At 38.2% G+C, this 24,587-nt stretch overlaps 1 protein-coding gene across 1 annotated transcript in view; it reads left to right on the forward strand.

Annotated features, from left to right (window-relative positions):
- col4a6 (collagen, type IV, alpha 6) overlaps window positions 1-24,587 on the forward strand; it is a 125,814-nt gene that overhangs the window by 46,191 nt on the left and 55,036 nt on the right. Inside the window, exon 4 of the mRNA XM_084108197.1 lies at window positions 18,360-18,437. Coding sequence (XP_083964323.1) covers window positions 18,360-18,437 — 78 coding nt within the window. The remainder of the gene's footprint in view (window positions 1-18,359; window positions 18,438-24,587) is intronic.

Below are 24,587 nucleotides of genomic sequence, written 5' to 3' on the forward strand. Positions count from 1 at the left end.
TAGACAAAATGGTAGCGGTCTGATAAGTATGATCTAAACCAGCTTAATGCTTGTCCTTGAACACCAGTATAATTTTGTAGTCGATCTAAGAGTATTGTATGATCTATAGTATCGAACGCAGCACTTAGATCAAGTAAAACTAGTATTGAGAAACAGCCTTGGTCAGAAGCTAAAAGTAAATCATTTGTGATTTTAACGAGCGCAGTTTCAGTGCTATGATGCGGTCTGAATCCTGACTGAAACTTTTCATAGATATCATTTTCTTGCAAGAAAGAGCCCAGTTGAGCGGACACAACTTTTTCTAGTATTTTAGACATAAAAGGTAGATTTGAAATGGGTCTATAATTTGCTAGATTATGCGGGTCTAATTGTGGTTTCTTAATGAGAGGTTTTATAACTGCCAGTTTAAATGTTCTTGGAACATGACCTAAAGATAAAGATGAGTTAATAATATTGAGGAGAGGCTCTTCTACTACAGGTAACACTTCTTTCAGTAGTTTAGTTGGTATAGGATCTAATAAACATGTTGTTGTTTTAGATGAAGTGATAAGTTTATTTAACTCTTTTTGTTCTATAGTTGTAAAGCACTGTAATTGTTCTTGCGGGGGGAAAATTGAGGCTGAATTATAAGGTGCGATTGAGGATTGAACGTTTACAATTGTGGTTCTGATGTTTTCTATTTTCTCAGTGAAGAAGTTCATGAAATCATTACTACTAAACTGTAACGGGATATTTTGTTCGGGTGATGTCTGTTTATTTGTTAGTCTAGCCACGGTGTTAAATAAAAACCTAGGATTGTTTTGGTTGTTTTCTATTAGTTTGCGGAGATGCTCAGCCCTGGCCGCTTTTAGGGCCTTTTTATAACGTGACATACTGTCTTTCCACGCGATTCTAAAGACCTCTAAATTAGTTTGTTTCCATTTACGCTCTAAATTACGGGTTTCTCTCTTTAGAACATGCGTAGTATTATTGTACCATGGTGCTTTAATTTTCTCTGTGACCTTTTTTAATCTAACAGGTGCAACAACATCCAATGTTCTAGAGAGAATGGTGCTCATAGTGCTAGTTAGTTCTTCTAGTTCATCTGTTTGTTTGGGTTCAGGCAGCAGCTGAGACAGATCAGACAAGCAACTCGAGAAATTATCTATGGTGGATGGAAGGATTGTTCTGCCTGGTCGAAAACGCGGCGCCGCATGACATATTACAGCAGTACGTAATATGCAAGTTACCAAGTAATGGTCAGTGACATCATCACTTTGTGGAATGATATCTATATCGGTTGGATCGGTTCCATATGATATAATTAAATCGAGTGTGTGATTAAGACGATGAGTTGGTCCGGTGACGTTTTGTTTGACCCCAAAGGAATTTAATAAATCTATAAACGCAGCCCCTAACGCATCATTTGGATTATCTACGTGTATGTTAAAATCTCCAACAATTAATGCTTTATCTACATTGACCAATAGATCTGAGAGAAAATCTGCAAACTCTTTTAGGAAATCAGCGTAAGGCCCAGGCGGTCTATATACGGTAGCCAAGGCTAGAGATAATATGGATTTTTTTCTAACATCTAAGAGCGTAACATTTAGTACAAGTATTTCAAACGAAATAAACTTATAACCCGTTTTCTGAGTAACATTGAGAATATCTCTATAGACCGCTGCAACACCGCCGCCACGACCAATCAGACGGGGTTCGTGCTTATAGGAGTATCCTGATGGAGTAGACTCATTTAGACCGAAATAATCATTAGGTTTAAGCCAAGTTTCAGTAAGGCAAAGGACATCGAAGCTATTATCCGTGACTATTTCATTTACAATAACTGCCTTAGGTGTGAGTGATCTAATGTTTAGAAGACCTAGCTTTAGAAATTGTTTTTGTTTACTAATAGCAACATTTTCTGGTTTAATAACAATTAGATTTTTTCTAGATCCTGCAGTAGATTTATTATTTGATCTCACTAAACGAGGAATAGACACAGTTTCTATGCAATGTTCTACACTATTTATATCAGTTAATTTGGTGCAACAGAGACTATGATTTGAACTTTTGGTTACTAGTCAAAAGGTATTTAACATTTTGGAGATGTTATCTGACAGAAGATCCGATCCGAATCTGCTTGGGTGTAAGCCATCGGCACGGTAAAGCCTAGGACGCTCCCAAAACAGATTCCAATTATTTACAAAGAGCAGTTTCTGCTCATTGCACCATGACATTAACCATTCATTTAGCGCAAATAATCTACTAAACTTTTCATGACCTAGTCGGTACGTGGGAAGCGGTCCTGACACAATGATCGTTATATCAGGCGATGTGCTGCGTACCGTATCGATCAGATTCCTGAAGTCTTTCTTCAGAACCTCTGTCTGTCGCAGCCTGATGTCGGCCCCTCCCGCGTGCAGGACCACAGTTCCGACGCGCTCGTTCAGAATCTCGGGAACGTGAGCAGCGATTTCAGAAACACGAGCACCAGGAAAGCAGTGACTATGCACCTTACTTTTATTTAACGTAGCTTGTACATGTCGAACGATGGAATCACCGATGATCACAGCATCGCGTTCTGTTTCGCGAAGAGGGGAGAAGCGGTTTTGTGTGGATATCTCGAAAACCGGGAGGGTCGGAGAGAGTTTTCTTGGTCTAGACCTGACTCGCGTCTTCCGCTGCGGAAATATCCAGGCTTCGTGGTGGCATGTTGGAGCCGGCGTAAACGAGACCATGGCTGATCGCGGCCTCGACGCTCGTGACCGATGCTGAGTAACGCACGGAGTAGACGAGGTCGGAGTCAGCGGGTTAGTAACGTTGATCACTGATTTGTGTGCATCGGCGCGTGATGTTTCAAGAGCTAACCGCCGGTCTATCAGCTCGGCTTTTCTCACTAAAAGGTCGTGGATCTGTTTCTCAACAGCTTCCAGCTCAGACTGCAACGCGTGTAGCTCAAATGTGTCCTCACCTGCACCAAAAGGTAGACTACTTACATCTGATATATTCGCCATTTTAACAGATGGACAGTAAGTTAAGTTAGCAACGACGCTACCAGTGATGCTATCAATATTAATACTAATTTATGACTGAAGTCTTGGATATAATCCGTCTTTTTAGTGGTACAGGTGTAGAGTAGACGCACGATAGGCGAAAAAAATGTTTGTTTGTAAGTGAGTGTGGAGAAGACGCGTTCAGCCGTGATCCACAGGAGTAACCTATAAGAGTATCCGACGTTGGATCACTAATAGGCTTGAGACGCGTCTGCTCAACAGTCCGCGTTGTAACTATGAGGTGAGGAAAAATAGAAAATGTTCGTTGTAAGTGAGTTTAAAGAGAAATCAAGAATTATAAATCAATCGATGGAGCTCCAAAGACAACAACGCGTTCAGACGCGACGCATGCGCATTCGAAACAGGAAGTCGAAACAGGTGAAAAAGTGAAATCAAATCTCATTTGGAAGTTCAAAAACATTATGAAGCACTTTAGTTTAAAAACAAAAATGTCTTACTTTTTTTTCCCCCATTTAATTTCAATTTGTTGACCTGTAAAACTGGAAGGAGTATTGGGAGCCCACCATCAGCGACACTCAAAATCTTTGATTTGTCCTGTCGCTAGATATTAAGGAAACATCAAAGTGATGTCACATTGACCTCCAAGGAGGCCAGGTTGACCACGCTTTCTAGCTTAAATGCATGGAATTCCCATGGAGTTTTCACCTCAGCGTCTGTCTGACACAAAGCTTTCTGTGTATGAAGAGATTGTGGAATTTCAGATCAATGTCTTTCTTGTCTATCTATCCTATGTTTTGTCTCTTCTGTCTTTGCTCATCTATCTTGTCATCAGACATATTACCATTGTGGACCTTTAATCTCCTCGACTGAGACTCTCTCTCTCTCTCTCTCTCTCTACCCTCCTTTACCCTCCAGGATGGCGATCTAATTGAACTTGTCTTTTTCGTGAATCAAATACCTGCAGGCTGGGCAAATTTACCCAGATTATGTACGTATCTAACACCTCTTACCAACACCTATCAAGGCACCTCTTTACCCACCTCACTTAAATACTCTGCACCTTATCAGATAGATCATATCAATGTTTTATACTCTAAACTCACTTCAAAGTGTGCTGGGGTAAATGTAAGTTGCAAAATATTGGTTCCTGTTGTTTTGCTTATCTCTTCTTTGAGATAACAGGAAAGATAATTAGCAAAGTATGTGGTGAAAAATAAGCACTGACAAAAAAAGGGGTGGGACGGTGGGGGTGATAATAATAACAATTATTTTGGAAACGTTATTTGTGTGGGAAATATAATAGAGCCAAATATAAAGAGTAAGCACATTAAGGGCCAAGTGCAGGTGTGTAACGTGGGAATTGTAAAAATAGGTGTAAAGGTTATTGACATAAAATTCACAGAGGTTTTTAATTGACAACTTGGGATGACAGCACTCAGTTTCCTCCACTGAGAAACAGTGACCTTCAACCTTTCCCTTGAAAATAATTTCAGGAATTCTTGTCAGTTGCGACCATTGCAGCAATCTATGCAGCTGTTGCCCAGCATTGCACAGCTGTAGGCAAACTTTACCTCCTTCGCTTTATCTCTCCATCCTAACTGCCTGGCGGGGCAGCCGAGACTGGAGGGCAGGAATGAGAGTGAAAAAGTTACTTACACTGACACCTTGGAAAGTAAAATATGCCAACCAATATAGCAACTTTTTGTACTTTTTGTTTTCTTTTAAGGGTACTTCATTTGTACCTTTTGCTAAATGCTTAAGATTTTCAAGCACGTGACTGTCCACAGAGCAAGAAATGCATGGTCAGATTACTTGGAAGTAATTAATACAGTATTAATACAACCTAAAATCTGTATTTAAATATGCCAGCATTAACACTGATACATTTATTCTGCTCATATGTATGCATCCTCTGCACTGAAAAAAAAAGTCCTGTTAAATAAAAAATAGGAATTCAGCTTTAGTTGCGAGAAATTCCACGTTAATATATGGTGACAAATATTACCGGTATTTTGAGATGGCATATTTGTGCCTGTATATTTTATATAACTTATAACTGTATTTATCATTTTTCAAATGATATAATGTCAATATAACCACACTGAAAAAAAATATTGTTGGTTTAACTTAAACTAAGTTACCTAGTTGCCTTAAAATTTTGAGTGCATTGAAATAAAAAAAAAATTGAGTTAATACAACAAAGAGATTAGTTATGTTATTTGAACCACATTAATTATCTGTTGATTTGACAAAAGATTAAAGTTGTGATAACAAATATTTTTTTTACAGTGTACTACTAATAATATACACTCACCTAAAGGATTATTAGGAACACCTGTTCAATTTCTCATTAATGCAATTATCTAATCAACCAATCACATGGCAGTTGCTTCAATGCATTTAGGGGTGTGGTCCTGGTCAAGACAATCTCCTGAACTCCAAACTGAATGTCAGAATGGGAAAGAAAGGTGATTTAAGCAATTTTGAGCGTGGCATGGTTGTTGGTGCCAGACGGGCCGGTCTGAGTATTTCACAATCTGCTCAGTTACTGGGATTTTCACGCACGGCCATTTCTAGGGTTTACAAAGAATGGTGTGAAAAGGGAAAAACATCCAGTATGCGGCAGTCCTGTGGGCGAAAATGCCTTGTTGATGCTAGAGGTCAGAGGAGAATGGGCCGACTGATTCAAGCTGATAGAAGAGCAACTTTGACTGAAATAACCACTCGTTACAACCGAGGTATGCAGCAAAGCATTTGTGAAGCCACAACACGCACAACCTTGAGGCGGATGGGCTACAACAGCAGAAGACCCCACCGGGTACCACTCATCTCCACTACAAATAGGAAAAAGAGGCTACAATTTGCACGAGCTCACCAAAATTGGACAGTTGAAGACTGGAAAAATGTTGCCTGGTCTGATGAGTCTCGATTTCTGTTGAGACATTCAGATGGTAGAGTCAGAATTTGGCGTAAACAGAATGAGAACATGGATCCATCATGCCTTGTTACCACTGTGCAGGCTGGTGGTGGTGGTGTAATGGTGTGGGGGATGTTTTCTTGGCACACTTTAGGCCCCTTAGTGCCAATTGGGCATCGTTTAAATGCCACGGCCTACCTGAGCATTGTTTCTGATAGGGATGTCCCGATCAGGTTTTTTTGCCCTCGAGTCCGAGTCCGAGTCATTTGATTTTGAGTATCTGCCGATACCGAGTCCCGATCCGATACTTAATACATAAAAAAAGAATAAAGAAGAGCGAAAAAACAGATCCAGGATGTTCCTTATTTTTTATTTAATTCACCTTATTTTAACATTCAACAACTCTGTTAACAAACAGAGCACTTCTATGAGGTAGCTTGAACAATCAAGTAATACATAAATTCTTCACTTTTGGACTTTAGTGCAACAGTAAATATAAAAAAAGTCTAATATATAAACAAATAGCACCTCAACATAAAATACCCGGCAGGCATGTAAACAAATAAAAGTGCTACAGTGTTTGCAAAGCCAGTAATGTGCTTTTAGGAACTGCACTCCTAACTCTTACGCCGGTTTCACACTGCACTGTTAGCAGAGCGTGCAGTGCGTACTTTTTTCGCCGCCCATGTTAACAGATTAAACCAGGCTTTAGAGCATTCACACCGCGCGCAGAGGTGGCGCGGCAGTGCGTAGCAGAGCAGCAGTGCCGCGATCGTTTCGGCGCCGAGTCTATTTTTGCTGCGCCGCTTTTGCTGAATTAAAGTGACATTGATCATGGCCAAAATACACCGCAGTTTTATCCAAAAAGTGCATTGAAAATATCTATTGTGTTTTAAACAGTCAATCAAATGACCAACAGCAATTTAAAAAGAAAACAAATGTCCAAAAACAAACTTGTTGCCAGAACAATAAAAACAAAGATGAACCAAAAGTTATATGAAATTATTAATAAAATAAGCTTCTTAACAAGTCTTTTTTCTTAAATGTATTTGAAAACGAAAAAAAGCAATGCCAACTTATCCATTATAGAGTACTCTGTAGCCTACACAACCCGTGGTTCAGCCGCGCGTGACAAACGCTGCCAGTGTGAAAGCAAAACGCGCGTGTCCTGCTCCTGCTCACCATACGCACTGCTCCTGCGCTGCTTACGCTCTGCTAACGCGTGCAGTGTGAAACCGGCGTAACTCTGTGCCACCGCATAACTATAGATGTGTTAAAAAATAATGAGAATATACATATATATCCGAGTCCTGATCGGGAGGTAACGTCCGATTCCGATCGAGTCTGAAAACACGTGATCGGGCCCGATTTCCGATCACGTGATCGGATCGGGACATCCCTAGTTTCTGACCATATCCATCCCTTTATGACCACCATGTACCCATCCTCTGATGGCTACTTCCAGCAGGATAATGCACCATGTCACAAAGCTCAAATCATTTCAAATTGGTTTCTTGAACATGACAATGAGTTCACTGTACTAAAATGGCCCCCACAGTCACCAGATCTCAACCCAATAGAGCATCTTTGGGATGTGGTGGAACGGGAGCTTCGTGCCCTGGATGTGCATCCCACAAATCTCCATCAACTGCAAGATGCTATCCTATCAATATGGGCCAACATTTCTAAAGAATGCTTTCAGCACCTTGTTGAATCAATGCCACGTAGAATTAAGGCAGTTCTGAAGGCGAAAGGGGGTCAAACACAGTATTAGTATGGTGTTCCTAATAATCCTTTAGGTGAGTGTATATTCTAGCTTATATACAGATATCTTATATATCATATATATTTGATTTGTAAAGCGTTTGCATTCTTTGTAGTCTGGTCACTTGCTCTATGATCCGATGTGCTAGTGGTCCATAGCATCAGGCCCAGTTCTGGCCTAAAGCCATGTGCTTGTGGTTTAAAGAAGTGGCTGTATTTGTGTGTATTGATTCGGAGGATGGGGCAGGTGATGATTCACTCAGTTGTGCATCTTCATTCAGCTCCTGCTGGGTCTTGTTATAAAAAAAAAAAAAAACTCTGACATTGGGTGTCTCACAGCTAAACCCCCACCCTGCACCGCAAACAGTGTTAGGACAAGCCATGATGTGTGGCAGCCAACAAGCACTATTCAGTGGCAATCATCCTGACATTAGAGTAAGAGATAACAATCAGTGGCTGCCAGCTGCAAACCAGCGACCAACATGCCTGGTCGTATCCATCTGACATCCCACTTTACGCCCACTCCCCTTATTATTTTCTCTTAAATGCCATTTGAACAGATTAGAAAGGGTGTTAAATGTGCATGCTGTTTCTTGGGTCATGATAAAGGCACCTGTTGATGTTTTTCTCAAAGGAATTATCTGAGGTGAAGTGGTTAGTACAGGTCACTGAAACTTGTTCAGACGTTGGCTTCTCCTCTGCCTCTCTTAATGGAAACAGACGTAACATTCATACATCTTTCCTCAACAGAATGCTTTTGTTCTGTTCTTCTGGCCATTGCTCTTGGTAAATACCAGTGTGGCACATTTGAGCATTAATGTCAGTAATTATATGTTCTTCCTGTAGTCCTTCCAGATGGTATTCCAAACAACAGTGAGAAGATCTTTAATATAAAGCAGGATGCATCGGGTACAGTACCTGCACAAGCCCTGGTACCACCTGGTTCACTTCCTGAATCCCATCATCCATCTCTCCTTCTTTAACCCTGTTTACAAGAGGCTTTGATTCCTGACCTCTGACTTCTGACAGACTGACACATCTGGTCAGGTGTATATCAGCACGATATGAATTGTGCTGTTCTCAGGCAAGCCGCACAGATATGTGACCGGACACACACAGACAAAGTGATTAGAGTGGTGCTAAAGCATTTCTAAAACAACCACCAGTCTGCAGTGGGACAAAGAAGAAAAACAAGAAAAGAGTAATATATGAAAGAATCACAGAATAGCTTTCATCTGTGCTTTTCAAGCTTTTGTTTGTCCCCCTCAGGCCACACTCATCGTATCTTGTCTTTTGTGTGTTGCAGTGAGTTATGAATTTTCCACTCTTTCTCACTCTCCTTGTGTAGTAGGATTAGTTATGTATCCCGGCTAGAAAACATGCAGGAATCCTTTCTCTGTAATCCTTTCTTCACCTCTTTTTTTTTTAAATTAAGCTTCTCAATCATATTTGCTTGGCCTTGGTTCTTCTGAATGTATGTTTTTTTAACTTAAACATTTTTGTAAAGGAAAAAAATAGAGGAAGGTGAATGTCAGAAACTGCTTTGGTCTTCTGTTGGACTATTTTTCTTCCTTATCCTTTTCTTTTCTCTCGCCGTCCTCCTTCACTCCTTTCTCTCCTTTCTTCAGCACCCCGCCCCTCTCTATTCACAGCCTTGGGCGTCTTTTACTTGCTGCCTTCAAAGGCGGGCTGGCTTAATGGTGTGTAGGTAAGTCTGTTGTCAGCCTTTCACCCTGCCCATGACAAAAAAGGAAAAAAGAAGTTGGTGTCCTAACAAAGGACATGTCCGACAGGGAGATATTTTAACCAGATCGTGGCCCCACTGCAGGAATCTGAGAAAGGGGTCATTGTTTTGAAGGAGACAGAGGGACACGGGGGAAGGGAGGGAGATTTTTTCTCCTATCTTTCTCTTTTTGAAGACCTAGTAAGGTTAATGAAAATTAGACCTGCTTGTTTAGCACCTCCTGTCAAGGTAGTTGCATCTTCCGTCACCTTTCCTCTGTGTGGGATTTCTAGACTTAGGAGAGACTATATTCAAGTGAGCTAAATCTGAATTTTAGGGTTTGTAAAGATAAAAAAAAATATATATAAAAAGGTTTACAATAAGATTCCGTTTGTTAACAATAGTTAACTACATTAGTTAATGGACAAACAATGAAAAATTAGTTAATGTTAGTTTCAACATTTACTAATACATTATTAAAAATCAAGTTGTATCTGTTAATATTATTTAATGAACCTAAGCTAACATGAGCTAACAATGAACGGTTGTATTTTTATATTAACCTTATTGTAAGGTTGTATGACCTTATTGTAAGGTTGTATGACCTTATTGTAAGGTTACCAAGTTTTATTTTAGGTTATGGTTAGTTTGTAGTTAGTATAATTAGCTGTAGCTATAATTAGCTGTATAAACAAATGACATACCATAGACTTACAAAGTAAATGTATGAGTGTCAGAGGCTGGAATTTCTCCTGTATTTGTGAACACATAAAGACCTTTCTCCTATTTATTTTTAATTTTAATTTTTGTAACTCGCTCTACACCACCCCCAACAGGCAAAGGCAAGAATGACCAATTCAAACATGCATAGACACACGCAGAGCACATCAAAATATATTAATGTGCTTGTATGTGAAATCCACTGATGTCTGGTATCGCTCACTGTATTGCCTAAATCAATGTGAGCCAATTGGAGCTCTGTGACTCAGAGGGAGTTCAAAGCTCTCCAGCACAGCTGAATCAGCCCAGACATGACAACTAAGAACCGGGATGGAGGGTGTTGGTGTGTGTGTTTCCCTATTATGCCAGCTCTATGTTTGCATTAACTAGTAGATGAGGAATTCAAGGTTTGCAGCACACAAACACACACACACACACACGCACGCACGCACGCACACAGACAGACAGACAAGTGGTCTTAGACTACAGTCACACATGTACAGTATAGAGTTTACGCAGACACTGACGTGCAGTCTTAGAAATGCGTTTCTCCCTCATTCATTAACTCAGCCTGACTGTTCAGGTGATCCTTCCTGGTAATGCTGCCAAAAAAAGATCCCACCATTGTGGGACATCCTTTTTTCTATAAATAGCAGAGCTGGCAGAGTGTAGATGCACCGAAAGAGGAGAACAGAGATACTTGCTCTGTTTCTACAACAAAGTGACCTGCCTATGGAGGCAGCATTTGAAATAATGCTGCCTTATACATATTTTTAATGCAGTTCTGAGGCAGTATTGCATATATTATTTTGTGACAATTCTAAAATGCATTTTGATGAGCTTGGTAAAAAAATAAATAAAAAAAAATAAATCCAAGCATTTGAGTATTATATTTAAAAAAAGAATATTCATTAATTATTTGATTCACGTACACTACTATGATGATTTTAGGGTCAGCAATATTTGTTTTAAAGAAATTAATACTTTTAATTCAGCAAGGATGCATTAAATGGATTAATAGTGACAGTAAAGACTTTGTTACAAAAAAACAATGCTGTTCATTTGAACAGGAATACTGGAAAAAATTCAAATCACGGTTTTCCACAAAATTTTTAAGTGGTTTTCATCATTGATAATAATAAGAATTGTTTCTTGAGCACCAAATCAGCATATTAGAATGATTTCTGAAGAATCATGTAACACATTTGAGTAATGGCTGTTAGAAATTCAGCGTTGTCATCACAGGAATAAATTACATTTTAAATAGATTCAAATAGAAAAGTTATTTTAAATCGTAACATTTCACAATATTACTGTTTTTTTTGTTGTTGTTTTTTAGATGCAGCATTAATGGCATTTTCTTACCAAAAAAAATCTTACCAACCCTAAACATTTAAACGGTAGTGTACATTTTATTCAAAAACTGATTCTTTTATTAACTACTAGCTTGTGCTATGCTATGGGGTTAGCAAATCTAAGCTTTTAGCAAGCAATTTTAACATGGTAAGTGATACAATTTCGTGGCCCAACATTGATTTATTTTGTAATTTAGTAACCATTTCTAATCCACCCTTCTTCTGTGGAATTCTCTGCTGAATGCAAACAGCGTTATTAGCATCCCAGCACTTACTGTAGCTTTGGAAATTACAGCCCAGAGGTACGTGGTCTGTGCCTCACCTTTCATCAGTGTGATTGCACATAAGTGGGTAATGTTCACACTGGCTCTCTGATATGTGCTCTGGATTGACTCTCACTAGAAGCACTAGAGTTCAAATAAAAACAAATAGTTGCATTGATGAAAGTAACTTTTTAAAACAACCCAAGTCATAGATCACAATAATGATAGACTACATGTTGCATTGACTCTGTTGTGTCTTGGTCTGGCTGTAAAAAGAGGCTTTTAAAGGGCAGTCGGGAATGACGAGACAACTTCATTCATGCTAAACACTGTCAGCAGTGAGTGAGGAGAAACCTCAGCCTGATCTTGATGTAGTCGTCATTCTGGCTGCAGCATGAAGGTGTGAGAAGGATCTATTCCGGGATCAGCGGGGAAGAATTCACTCTTTACTGACGGAGTGCATGCTCAGCTACCTTTCCCACTGTTGATTTATTACTGTTGGATCAGAGGATTCATATATTTGTGTTTGTTGAATCCCCCTGAGATCCTCACACACAATCTCTGAGAGACCTGTTGAAGTGTGTCCTGAGGTAGGCAGGTGCTGGGGCTTGCCAGAGTAGGGTGTAGAGCTTCTCCCCAATCCTGCATGCCTTCAGTGTATGATGTAATGTGCCTGTGGGCAGCTTTGTCAGTTTCAAATGTCCAAAACGACTCGGTTGATGACACAGTAATCTCTCTAATAATGAGAGCCATGTTTTGTAATGTGCCTGCCTCTGTGTCTCGGTATTAACATCTACTACAACCTCAGTTAATAATAAAATGGATTAACTGATACATGTGACGTGTGATGAACAGTATGTGAAAATAACTTCATCTTAAATGATGGAGATGTGATGTCGAGAGTTATATAGTGAGTTCTCCCCCACATTTAATCATATTTTCCAGGTGTCAGGAAGCCATTGACAAGCATAGACAAGCAATTATGAGTAGGTTTTAGTTGGAAGCATATTGTGTGCGTTCAGATTTTTGTTGTACTTGTATGATATCAGACATGTGTAGGTCAGGGTGTGTCAGTGGGGGGCCCGGGGTTTTAAGAGACCATTAAAACCAAATGCATATGCAGTTTGTTAGTAAAGGAACATGGGGTTGTTTGGCCTGTGGTAAACTGTGAAGTACTGAGAGTTTAAACACAGCTGTGAGAATGGACACATATGACCAGCAGACCCCAATAAAGGAGTGTAGGAGCGCAGCCTGTTTGGAAACCGTTTTGTGGGGGGTCTGTTTGAAAACTGTGGAAACAAAGATAAAAGGTGAAGGATAAAATAAAGGAACTCAAAAGCTTATGCATTCCAGGATGTCTACACGGTCTTGATGTTCATCCGGGTAATTGCAAAACTTTGTAAGCGAGACATTTCCTGTCGGATGTTAGGACGACATTTTGCAGCTGGATTTGTGATGTTTACATTTGCAGTTTAAAATTTTATTGATGTAAATCTGGTCTTTTTAAGATGTTGATTAGATGTTTGTACACAAACAGTATGTTTAAAATGTCCACAATGCCAAACAAAGTTCCATTTTACGCATTATTTCTCAAGCACCTCATCTGTTACCACATAAATATAAACCTGGATCACTTTTGTTTTACTGCATTCCTGGTTTGTGTGAATTCCTGACCTGTTGCAGTTTGTACTTCTTTATTACATTAATTTATTATTATGAATCAATCTATATCACTTACCTTAACGCTTTTCATTACATATGCACTACTGTTCAAAAGTTTGGGGTCCGCAATATATTTTAAAAATGTTTCAGAAGTCTCTCTCATGTAATTTAGTCCTGTGATGACAAAGCTATTTTTTCAGCAGCCATTACTCAAAAGTGTCACATGATGCTTCAGAAATCATTCTAATATGCTGATTTCGTGCTCAAGAAACATTTCTTATTATTATCAGCGTTGAAGCTGTTATGCTGCTTAATATTTTTGTAGAAACCGTGATTAATTTTTTTCACAATTCTTTGATGAATAGAAAGATCAAAAGAACAGCGTTTGTTGAAATACATTTTTTTTGTAACAATGTTAGTCTTTACTGTCACTTTTGGTCATCTTTGCTAAATAAAAGTATAATATTATATTATATTTTATAAAAAATTACTCATATACTGTATATCAGAAGAATAAATGTTATTTAAATGTAGAAGAAAAATAATCAAGAGAATTCAATGTTTTTCATTATAAAACATATTTCTGGTTATCTGATTGGATTAGGAAATGTTTTTTTCTCCCTATAGTAATATTCAAGATAAATCTTCAATTTCATTAAGTCATTTAAGGGTGTGCACAAAAGTGCACCAGGGTTATTTACCAGGGTGATTTTAAACACCACAGAAGTGGGTTTTTCTGTGGTGTTTAAAATCACCCTGGTAAATAACCCTGGTAAAATCACTTTTGTGCACACCCTTAAATGACTTAATGAAACTGAAGATTTATCTTGAATATTACTATAGGGAGAAAAAAAAACATTCAATGCATTGGAATTTGTAAGTGTAACAGGAAAACAATGGAAATAGTATTTTTGTAAAGGCAGGTGAGGGCAGATGGTGAAGCATTTGTACATCAACTTCATGTCCCACTGTTTTTTGTTTGTTCTATTGTCCGTGCTGTGCCGTCTGTCAGAGGAGCTCATCATTCACGGGAGAGCAGGATAAACATCCCACTTTCATCCTTTCCCTTTTTTTTACCGTGTTTTTGGGTCTTTTTTTCTGTCCTGTCATGCTCTGATATGGGTGGATAGATTGATGACAGCAGATGATAGAGGGAATGTGAGCAAACATCTCTAAAGCGTGAGGGGAAACGGGAGGTTAACCTCTCTCGGAGGGTCTGTGTGTGGCCTCTGGCTAAGTGTACATGTATGCATATGCCGGTAAATCTTAATCTTTTGAGGTCTTTGTGCATGAGGTGGTTACCCAAGGATGACCAAACATCAACCATAGTAGTCCCAATTTCACAAGCCAGAGACAGTCAAGATGCTTTTTAGGGCCCTATATAATGGTTTTTGTTGTTGTTTTTTATTCCATTTTTTCAGTTCTGGATTCTTTCTTTTTTTCGGGACTCTGATTTAATGGTTAAATTATAGATTATTAAATAAATGAAAACTATAGAAACTATTAAAAGTTAGGACCCTATGAAATACGTTTTATTTTATTCCAAATTCTGCTTTCTGTTTTAATTTTTCCAGATTCCATTGTAATGGTTTAATAAAAAAAATTCGAATCAACTGAATTCATAAAAGTTTGACTTTTTTTTTTTTTTTTTTTACAATAATAGGACTCTATATTTAATATTTTACAGGAATTCTGTGTTTTAATTTTTCTTAATACAAATGTATTATCAAAAGCAGTGGTAAAGTATCAAATCAAGTCATAAAACATAAAAAAAATATTTAATCTTTTAAAATGTAATGAAAATTAAACAATTAATATAATTTGCTGTGAGTTTATGGGCGATGATTTGCATAAAACAGTGGGATAAAGCTAAGGAGGCATGCACAAACACAAAATAACAAACACAGACAAACATCAGGTGTATCAGGTTTTCAAAGGTTGCTTTGGAGGAAAACAGTTAGGAGGAAGGCAAGACCACCATTGGTTTTTTGTGAAAAGTGTGTAAATGGATCCTGTCCAGGGTGTGTGTGTATGTGTGTGCGTCTGGAAATGTGTGCTCAAAGATTTCTCCTTAAGTTGCACTCTTTGTCCTGCTCCAAATAGCTCGATTCAATTCCACTGAACAAGCTGCAGAGGAAGCTCAGTGCTATTGAGAGGGGCTTGTTGCTCCTTGTAGCGAAGGTTTGCTTAACTTACAGGAGAGGGACCTAAATGCACATATATGGCTTATGTTTTCACTTCTCTACCAGGTGGGTTAAGCAACCTGAAAAGAGGGTGACAAAGGTGGCTGATTTCCGTAGGGACAGAGAGAGGGGTGTTGGATTATCCTCTGTCCTTTCTGTGTTGCCACCTGCTGTCCCCTTTAATCTGCCAGCTAGTTCAGAATAACTGAATGGCACTTAACTGTGTGCCATATATGTGCCACTTAAAGGTTGTATCAGTGATTTCAGGCCCCCAAAAAAAAGATCACATTCATCTAATCTTTCCTAAAAAACACAACACCCTCCCCCTGTTGGTGATTGGTTGGAACACTATTGTTTTGGTTTTGAGTGGTTGGTGAAACCAATTGTTTTTGTGTGCAGATCTCAGAGCCTAGGCTGCCTACAGAGACGCGGTTTTTGACGGCATGCTTATGGGGCGGGCAGCTAGCAGATCGTTAGGAAAGATTAGATGAATGTGATAAAAAAAATTTGGGGCCTGAAATCGCTGATACAACCTTTAAGACCCATAAATCTGCGTCATTTGATTTAACGGTCTGTATACCAGACTTTGAGGTTATAATGATACTTCTCCAGTTTGAGCAGATTGTCTCTGTGGAATTTGTAAAACAATAACTGATTGTTAATGTTAAACTACTTGTTGTGAGTTTTTGGCTTTTATGTGGCTCTCATGTTTTGTACAGTCTTTACAAAGTCTTTCATTGTTTGGTTTATAAGATTTTTTGTGTGTGTGTGTTTGGCTTTTTCAACAGTCAGGATTTGGATAGTCTAGTCAGGATTTGTGCAATATATTATTTTTCTCTCTCTGTCAGTCTCTAATTCTATGTGAATCCCTTTGTAGAGTTTCTGGCCTGTTTCTGTCAGAACAATTAGTGGTAGACAAGAGATCACTAGAAGGGAGCTGAGGCCTGTACAGGGCAGTCCCAGCTTTCTAACCTACTTTTTACTGGTTCCCTGTCTTGTATCCCAGGTTTTATTTTTATATCCGTACTAATTCTCTTACCCTTGCTTTCACTCTCTTTATATCCCTCCATTATTTGCCTAAGCCAAAACCTCTCTGTCGTAGAAAAATACAGTCACAAGTTGGAAAAGTTGCAGGCTTTGTGGAGTCATGTGATGTTCTGAGTGGAGACAGGTTCCACAGGGGGCCTTACATCAGCTACACTCACACAGACAGACGCTGTACACACACACATATCCTTTGTGATTGGTAAATAAGGTCTTGGTTATCAGTTTAAGACCTTTGAGGTTTTTTTCTAGATGGCTGTCCGAACACCCCTGACCCTTTGGCCAAGTACCCACTGTCCAAAACCTCATGGGGCCCTTATCCCCTCTTGTCTGCACCTTTTCATCCTTTAATCAAAGTGAAATGCTATCCAATGACCTTTGAACTCCAGCAGGGGCATGCTGCTTAAAGGACCCTTATATGTATGTGCTGCTTTCATTAATCACATTATTCACATGTCTGCTCAATGAAGGGGATTGGATTTCACAGAGCTTGTCCTACAGGTTAAGAAAGAGCGTGTTGTTACGTAGATCCTGACATTTATGTATGCATATAATGCTTTTCTCTTGTGGCAGATGAAAACATGAGCAAAAATCATAATCCTGAGCCATAACTACAGACCAGCAAGCCAGTACACTGGATAGTAATACTAACGTAATACTAAGTGTAAATATAAATGCTTTTGTGTGCAATGATGTCGATTAGTTTTTTTTTTTTTTAAATCAGCAAGGATGCATTAAATTGATCTAAAGCAATCTAAAACAAAAGATTTATCTCAAATAAAAGCTGTTCTTTTAGAGTAATGGCTTCTGAAAATGTAGCATTGCCATCACAGGAATAAATTATATTTTAAATATATATTCAAATAGATATGTTATTTTAAATTGTAATAATATTTCACAATATTAATGCATTTTTAATCAAATAAATGCAGGCCTTGGTCAGTGTAAGAGACTTAGTTTATATAATAGTTTTTACCATAATAGTTTTTACCAGCCCTAAACATTTGAATAGTTGCATACATTTGAAATGTTAAGAGTCTGTTTAAAATCTGTGTGTGAATGAGTTTGTTTTTTTGCTTTTTTTTTCAGAGAAAAAAAAACAGCCCTGAAAAGAGATAAATGATTGGGAAGGGTGGGACAAGCACACTTTGGAATGTGATCTCAGCATGAGATGAGGGGACAATAGAGCTCATATGTATCTTTGTGTGTTTGTGTGTGTGCGAGCGCTCTATAGGGGTTCGGTTTAGTGTTTAGAATGTATAGGGTAACTAATCGTCTTGGCCAGTATGAACACTATAGCCTCTAGTCCCTGTCTTCCTTTTTTTTTTTTGTGATGTCGATGTTTTGGTATTCTGTACCAGAGGCTAAAATCCAGAGAGGGATTTGTCTTTTGTTCCTCTGTGGGATCACATACTGTACCACTTTCTGCTATCCAGGTGATCTTCACTACCCTGCAGGGAGACAAACAGATCAATCCTAGTGTAACAGTCTCTTCCACAAACTATTCTACAACTTATTGCTGTGTTACACACATTCACACACATAATGAAAAGTAATAGGTGCTTATATAATTCCATTGCAGTTTTGAAAAGAGAATGTTAATCATATTGATTATTTTTAACTTTGTTGTCAGCCAGATGAAAGTGTGCTGTTTCAGTGATATTTAATTGATGTATGACTCTGACAGTAGTGCAGGATTTAATCTTGTCCCTCTATCTTTGTTTGTGTGCAGGGGTCAAATCTGCAGGAGCCGTGTGCTGGCCGGGACTGCAGTGGAGCGTGTCCGTGCTTGCCCTTGAAGGGTAGCAGGGTGAGTGATGAGAAACTGTTTGGTAATGTTGAGACTGTTCATACCGTTCTCCTGACCCCCATTCAATACATCTTACATCACTGCTAAATGCAAATACCTTCATAGCTGCAAACACCTGCACGTGCAATGTCACTCATACGCACACAAACAGATCTATCACGTGTCAGGCAGCCACATGAATGAACATAAACTGAAAAGCGTATCTCTTAGATTACACTGAATGTGTTTTTCCATTCCAGTGCGCTATTTTACATTGTTTTTCTATGTATACGCGTAAACCGTTGTGTTTGCGCCTTTTGCAGCGCAAAAGAATTTAAACTTTTACACGCAGCGGCGCTCATCAATGTCAGATCCAAAACAGTGGACTAATCAAAAGACCCTGGCAAGCGTTGTGAGCTTTTGTTTATAGTAGCAAGTTGGCAAGTATTTCTGTTATTGCACCACATCTCAAAAGCGCGTCTCAAGACCCTCGGATTCTGCGCTGCACATTTTTTAAACCATTCCTGAGACAAAAAGACGCATTCTGCGTGAACGGCCGCTTAGACAAGGGGTTTAAATCTTTGGCCTTCGAAGTCCACTGTCCTTTTAGCTTTAGCGCTAACCTTGATCAAACTCATCTCCCTATAATTTTCTAGTAATCCTGAAGACCTTGATTAGTTTGTTCAGGTGTGTTTGATTAGGGTTGGAGCAAAGCTCTGCAGGAAAGAGGACCTTGAGGGGCTGTTTATACAACAACGTTTTCAACTAAAAACGTAAAACTTTTTATGCATTTTGGGTGCCCGAAAACACAAAGTTTTGAAAAGGGGTTTCAAAGTGCAAGTCTCCATGTAAACAACAAAACCGCGAATCTCTGAAGACAATTACGCCATGCACATGCATATGCATATTATGTGTTTAGTCTATAATGTTTCATCGTCATCTATGGCCTGGCTGCAGAATACAGGGTTTTTAGTTGTTTTTGCGGATCTGTGAATGGGGATCGGTTTTGACAATGGTGTCGTCTGTACACGGAAAACTAAAAGGAAAAACTTCTCTGTTTTAAGCATATCGTTGTCGTGTAAACGTACCCTTTTGAGAACCTGTGTCTAAGACATTCATATCTTTATCTTTCTTTCTTTTTTATTCACGAATTGCAAACATTATTCTATTTGATTATTATTGCAATCTCATTTACAGACTAGATATGGAAACAAAGTTCAAGAGCAAACATAGAGCCAGTCACACAGTCAAGAGTTTTTTCGTCCAAAACTAACTGATAACAGACAGTCTCAGGGTACGTTTACTTGACAACAATGTACTAAAAACTGAAAAGTTTTTCCTTTTACATTTTTCGTGTACAGACGACACCATTGTCAAAACAGTCCCCGTTCACAAGGATCCACGAAAATGACTAAAGACGCTGTATTATGCATGCCAGGCCAGTAGTTGGCGATGTCACTGTAAAGAAACACAACGTGCCTATAGGCCTTTATCTCATTTCCTGGTTTCGGAACATTCGAAATCGCCAGGCAGTGTACTACCTTTAGATGAAAAGTAGGATAAATAAAATTGCGATATAGACCAGTGTCTGTCAATATTAAACCGCATAAAGGCTATTTAAATTGGAATCATGCATGTTCTGCGTGTCTCTGTGAATGAATGGTTTCATTTACCACACACACACACTGAGGCACGCATGATGCTCGCGATGTTTTCAGCCTATATGAGGACATTAATGCACTTCATCAACACAGCCGCTCTGAGAGTCACTTCAGCAGCATTTTAGCTTCATTTGAGAAAAACTATCGTCATATCATAAAACACAGAGAGACTCAAAGGTCTACACGGCAACCCGTCAAAATAAAAGTTTGGTTTAACCTTTGAATAAAGTTTTGCTTAAATCATTACATTTTAAATAATTGGTTATAACAATTTAATTAAACCATTAAAATGGAATCAAGAAAAAAAAAAAAAAAAGAAACTTTTGGGAGATGCGAGAGCGAAGTAGTCCAGTGATAATTAACAGGCAGCCATGGTGAACGCAATAACCGGAAGTACACTGCTTCAGCAATTTTCCGCGGCTACTTCCGACGTTCTATTGTGATGCGATAAAGGCCTATTGACTAAACACGTAATATGCAAGTGCATGACGTCACAGTTTTCTCAAATTCACGATTTTGTAGTTTACAAAGAGACAATAACAGTATCATTTTCAAAAACTTGCACTTTGAAACATGTTTTCAAAAGTTTGTTTTCAGTGTAAATGAGTGGCCAAAATGTATTAATTTTTTAACGTTTTTAGTTAAAAACTGTGTCATGTAAATGGCCCCTCAGATGCCTTGTTCACACATAATTATGAAAGTCACAAAGTCACTGTATTGTTGGTAACAGCATGTAAACAATCTGATCATAAATTAGATGTGTTGCAGTTAGAAATAAAATTTTGACAAGAAATAAGTTTAAAGTTAAACTTAGTTGGATCGCTGGACACATCCACATCACATCACCCATGTGAAATGAATGACTTCTGTTCACTTTATCGCTGTGTTAGTAGTAGTTTCACTGCTCTTTTCATACTCATAGCTTGTCACTCTCATTTGTTTTTGAAGAAAATCACTTGGCATTTTGCTAACACCTACATTATTGCTATAGCAACTAATGCTTAAACCAGATATCACACGGACTGATCACATTTTAGTGTTTGCAAAATAACTTTGTGGACAGTAGGGTTTAAAATTTTGACTTGAAGAAACAAAACAGAATTGAATGCATTGTCATTTTCACTATTAATGCAAAAAAAATAAAAAAAATAAGGAAAATAATTCATTTAGAATCTAGATTAATTATCCCCACCTTAGAGACATGCTGGCAAGAAGTTACACAGTGCAAGATAAGTTATTTGGCAAAGTACAAGTCATTGTAAAGTTTTCTAGTTTACAATGCTAGAATCAAGATCAGGAATGGAAATATTTATACCCCGTAGATATAGATTTCAATGCCACTTAAGGTTGCCAATCACAGTGATGTGAGGTGTTCAGGAGTGAGGGAGATGAGTGTTTGCCAAGAAGACGATGTGTCTCCAGAATGGTATGACTTTGGAGTTGATCCAAGCCACTGTTGAGTTTTGCTCCCTCACATCCAGTCAGTGTGCCATGACTGATAGCTGATTTTACTGATATATTTATTGCAAGGTCTTTCAAATGCATTCATTATGAATTTCACATAACAGGGCTCCAGGCTAACATTTGAGGGCAGCAGCACCGGACCCACTAGTTCTACAGAAAGTGGTGCCAGCCTGGGGGGGGGCTGACAATAAAGCACTGAGCTCGAGTTCAGATGCATTTAATAGATGCTCTAATAAGCCAATAAGCACTCCTCTGCAGCCACCTACTGATTACAATGGTATTTTAATGTATTTTTCATTTTAAAACAAGTGTGAGTTTTTCTACATCTTGAAACTTTTATTTTTATAAACGGGACGATATTTCAGGATGAACAAATAATGCTTTGGTTATCACATTAAAAATAACATTTAAATATGATAATATTACAGTTTGAAGTGCTAGAAAACAATGTGTGAAGTGGTACCACAATACCATGGTTACAGTTAGTGTTAATACATTAAATCTGTGGTAAATGAAAGCCTTCTTGTTTCTGCTGGTTTCCACGTCAGTGCTGCTTGATCTGATATCTCCCAGCAAGCAATAGCTGTCATTTCACTGTCTAGGTTAACTATAGACCCGATTTAGTCCAGCTATGAGTAACCCACTTCTTGTCAAAATAACCTTGAATTTAGTTACATGTCATTTTTGCCAAAATAACTTGTGAGATGTGATTACAAGTTGTTTGGTTTCATTTCTTCACTCATTTAATTTCTTTGTTATCTAATTGATGACTAGTCTATTCTTGGGCTATGGTTTAGACTTCTATAAAATTTTCAATGACAGCCCAAATTTTGCCTTGTTTTAGCCTAGACGTCTGGGCTGTGTTTGGACGGCTGTTAGACGTCTTTTAAACGCAAAATTGCTTGCTGGGCTCTGGTTTATAACAGATTCCAATTCCCATTATTCATTGGATGCTAGAAATAGAAATGAATGCTGAGGAAAATACACTATATTCAAAAGTTTGGGGTGAGTAAATTATTTTTTTTAAATACTTTTATTCAGCAAGCAAGCATTGCATTGATCAGTGAAAAGATCGTTACGACTTTTACATTGTTAGAAAACATTTGTGTCAAATAAATGCTGTTCTTTTAAACTCTCTGTTCATCAAGGATCCTGAAAAACGCATCACAGTTTCTACAAAAGTACAACAGCACAGCTCATATTTGCCATTTTGTACCAATCCGAAAAATAAATAAATAACAAAACTGTAGTGCACCTTTAACAGTTTTTTTTTCCCTTTAATTCACCATACAGTGGCATTTGCCTTTTTATTCTTGCTCCCCCCCACCCCATTTTTTCTGTTGAGTAAACACAAAGACACACAGACTAACATGCAGAGAATGCTTGTGGTACATACTGTACCATCCGTTATGCCAATATGTGGCATGCAAGACAGAACTGCTCTCAAGGTCAGGTTTATTGTTATTTGTGTTCCATTCACACCTACAAGATGAGAGATGTATTTTATGAGCATGAGCTCACACATGCCAGTCATTGCCACCTGCATGTTTTCCATGTACACTGAAAAAAATGATTCATTGACTTAGTTGAATTTGCTAAAAAAAATTATGTTAATTGGTTCCACATAATTAATTTTAGCTACATTTAAACAAATGCATTACGTTGAACTAAGTTCAACGTAATGCATTTGTTAAAATGTAGCTAAAATCAATTGTGTGGAACCACTTACGATAAAAACATTTAGTAAATTCAATGAATTTACTGAAATCATTGAATTTACTAAAAAAAATTATCGTAAGTGGTTCCACACAATTGATTTTAGCTACATTTAAACAAATGCATTAAGCTGAACTTAGTTCAACGTAATGCATTTGTTTAAATGTAGCTAAAATCAATTATGTGGATCCAATTAACATAATTTTTTTTAGTAAATTCAACTAGTCAATGATTCATTGACTAGTTGAATTTACTAAAAAAAATTATGTTAATTGGATCCACATAATTGATTTTAGCTACATTTATGTATACATGACAGCGATAAGACATTATATTTAAAATCAGTGGTTGTTTTGCTGTTTGGAATCGCAAACTGTAATTAAACAAGCAGGAGGATAAACAAAGGCAAACGTTGCCACATCCTTTCCTGGCATGTGCATACAACATGATTTATTTGCATAAAAGTGATGCAGGGTTGTCTGCACAGGCATGAGTATCAAAAAAATAACCATAAAATAAAGAACAGGATGTTTCAACTCGCTTAAGTCTGCTAGTTTAATTTCAGTGTCAGGTGTGGAGGAAGATACTGTAGTTATTGGAAGAACAGACTCATAGCTCTCTTTGTTCTGACCTTGAGTAATCATTTAGCAATACACTCAGGGCAACACACGTTGTTTAACATCAGTCTACCCTTGACAGAGACCTCGTGACCCAGGCCTTGCTCTGTCTATGCCTGAACCCTTGCAACTCAATGCACCCAACCCTGACTCAAAGTGGGCACAGTGTCAAGTTTGAATTGAGCTGCAGTCAGTGTCCAGGGCAGAAAAAAAAATAGATGTGGTTGTTTAGCTGCCATTACCTTTGATTCCAGTAATCCACTGACACAAAAGACATGGCCAGAGTAGTTAAACCATCTTTGAGCCTGACTTCACCACCACCAATAGAGCTCTGGCCCCCAAAATAAACAGGAGCCAATGTGATGCGATGCAAAGTGAGTGAGCTCTGAAAAGTGCAGTCAGCCGTACTGGGAATGTCTGCTTCAGAGGAGGATAAAATAAAAACACTGAGAGAAAGGGAAAGTTTACCAGTTAACCATTTTTTTTATTTGCACCATCATTAAGGGGAAAAACATGCAAAATAATGTTAAGCTTTAGTTTAAATCATCAATAAGATATAGCATTTAGAGTTGAAGGGATTGAGGGACAAAGAAATAGCACAGCCTTTACTCGACTTGCCTTAAATACACATACATTAGGACTTATTCTTTATGTTTTTTGCAAAGAATCTGAAATTGAATGCATAGAAACTGCCATACCTGCAAGGTGAAACC

This window comes from Abramis brama (assembly GCF_963993115.1).
Source record: "Abramis brama genome assembly, chromosome: 3".
Classification (NCBI taxonomy): domain Eukaryota; kingdom Metazoa; phylum Chordata; class Actinopteri; order Cypriniformes; family Leuciscidae; genus Abramis; species Abramis brama.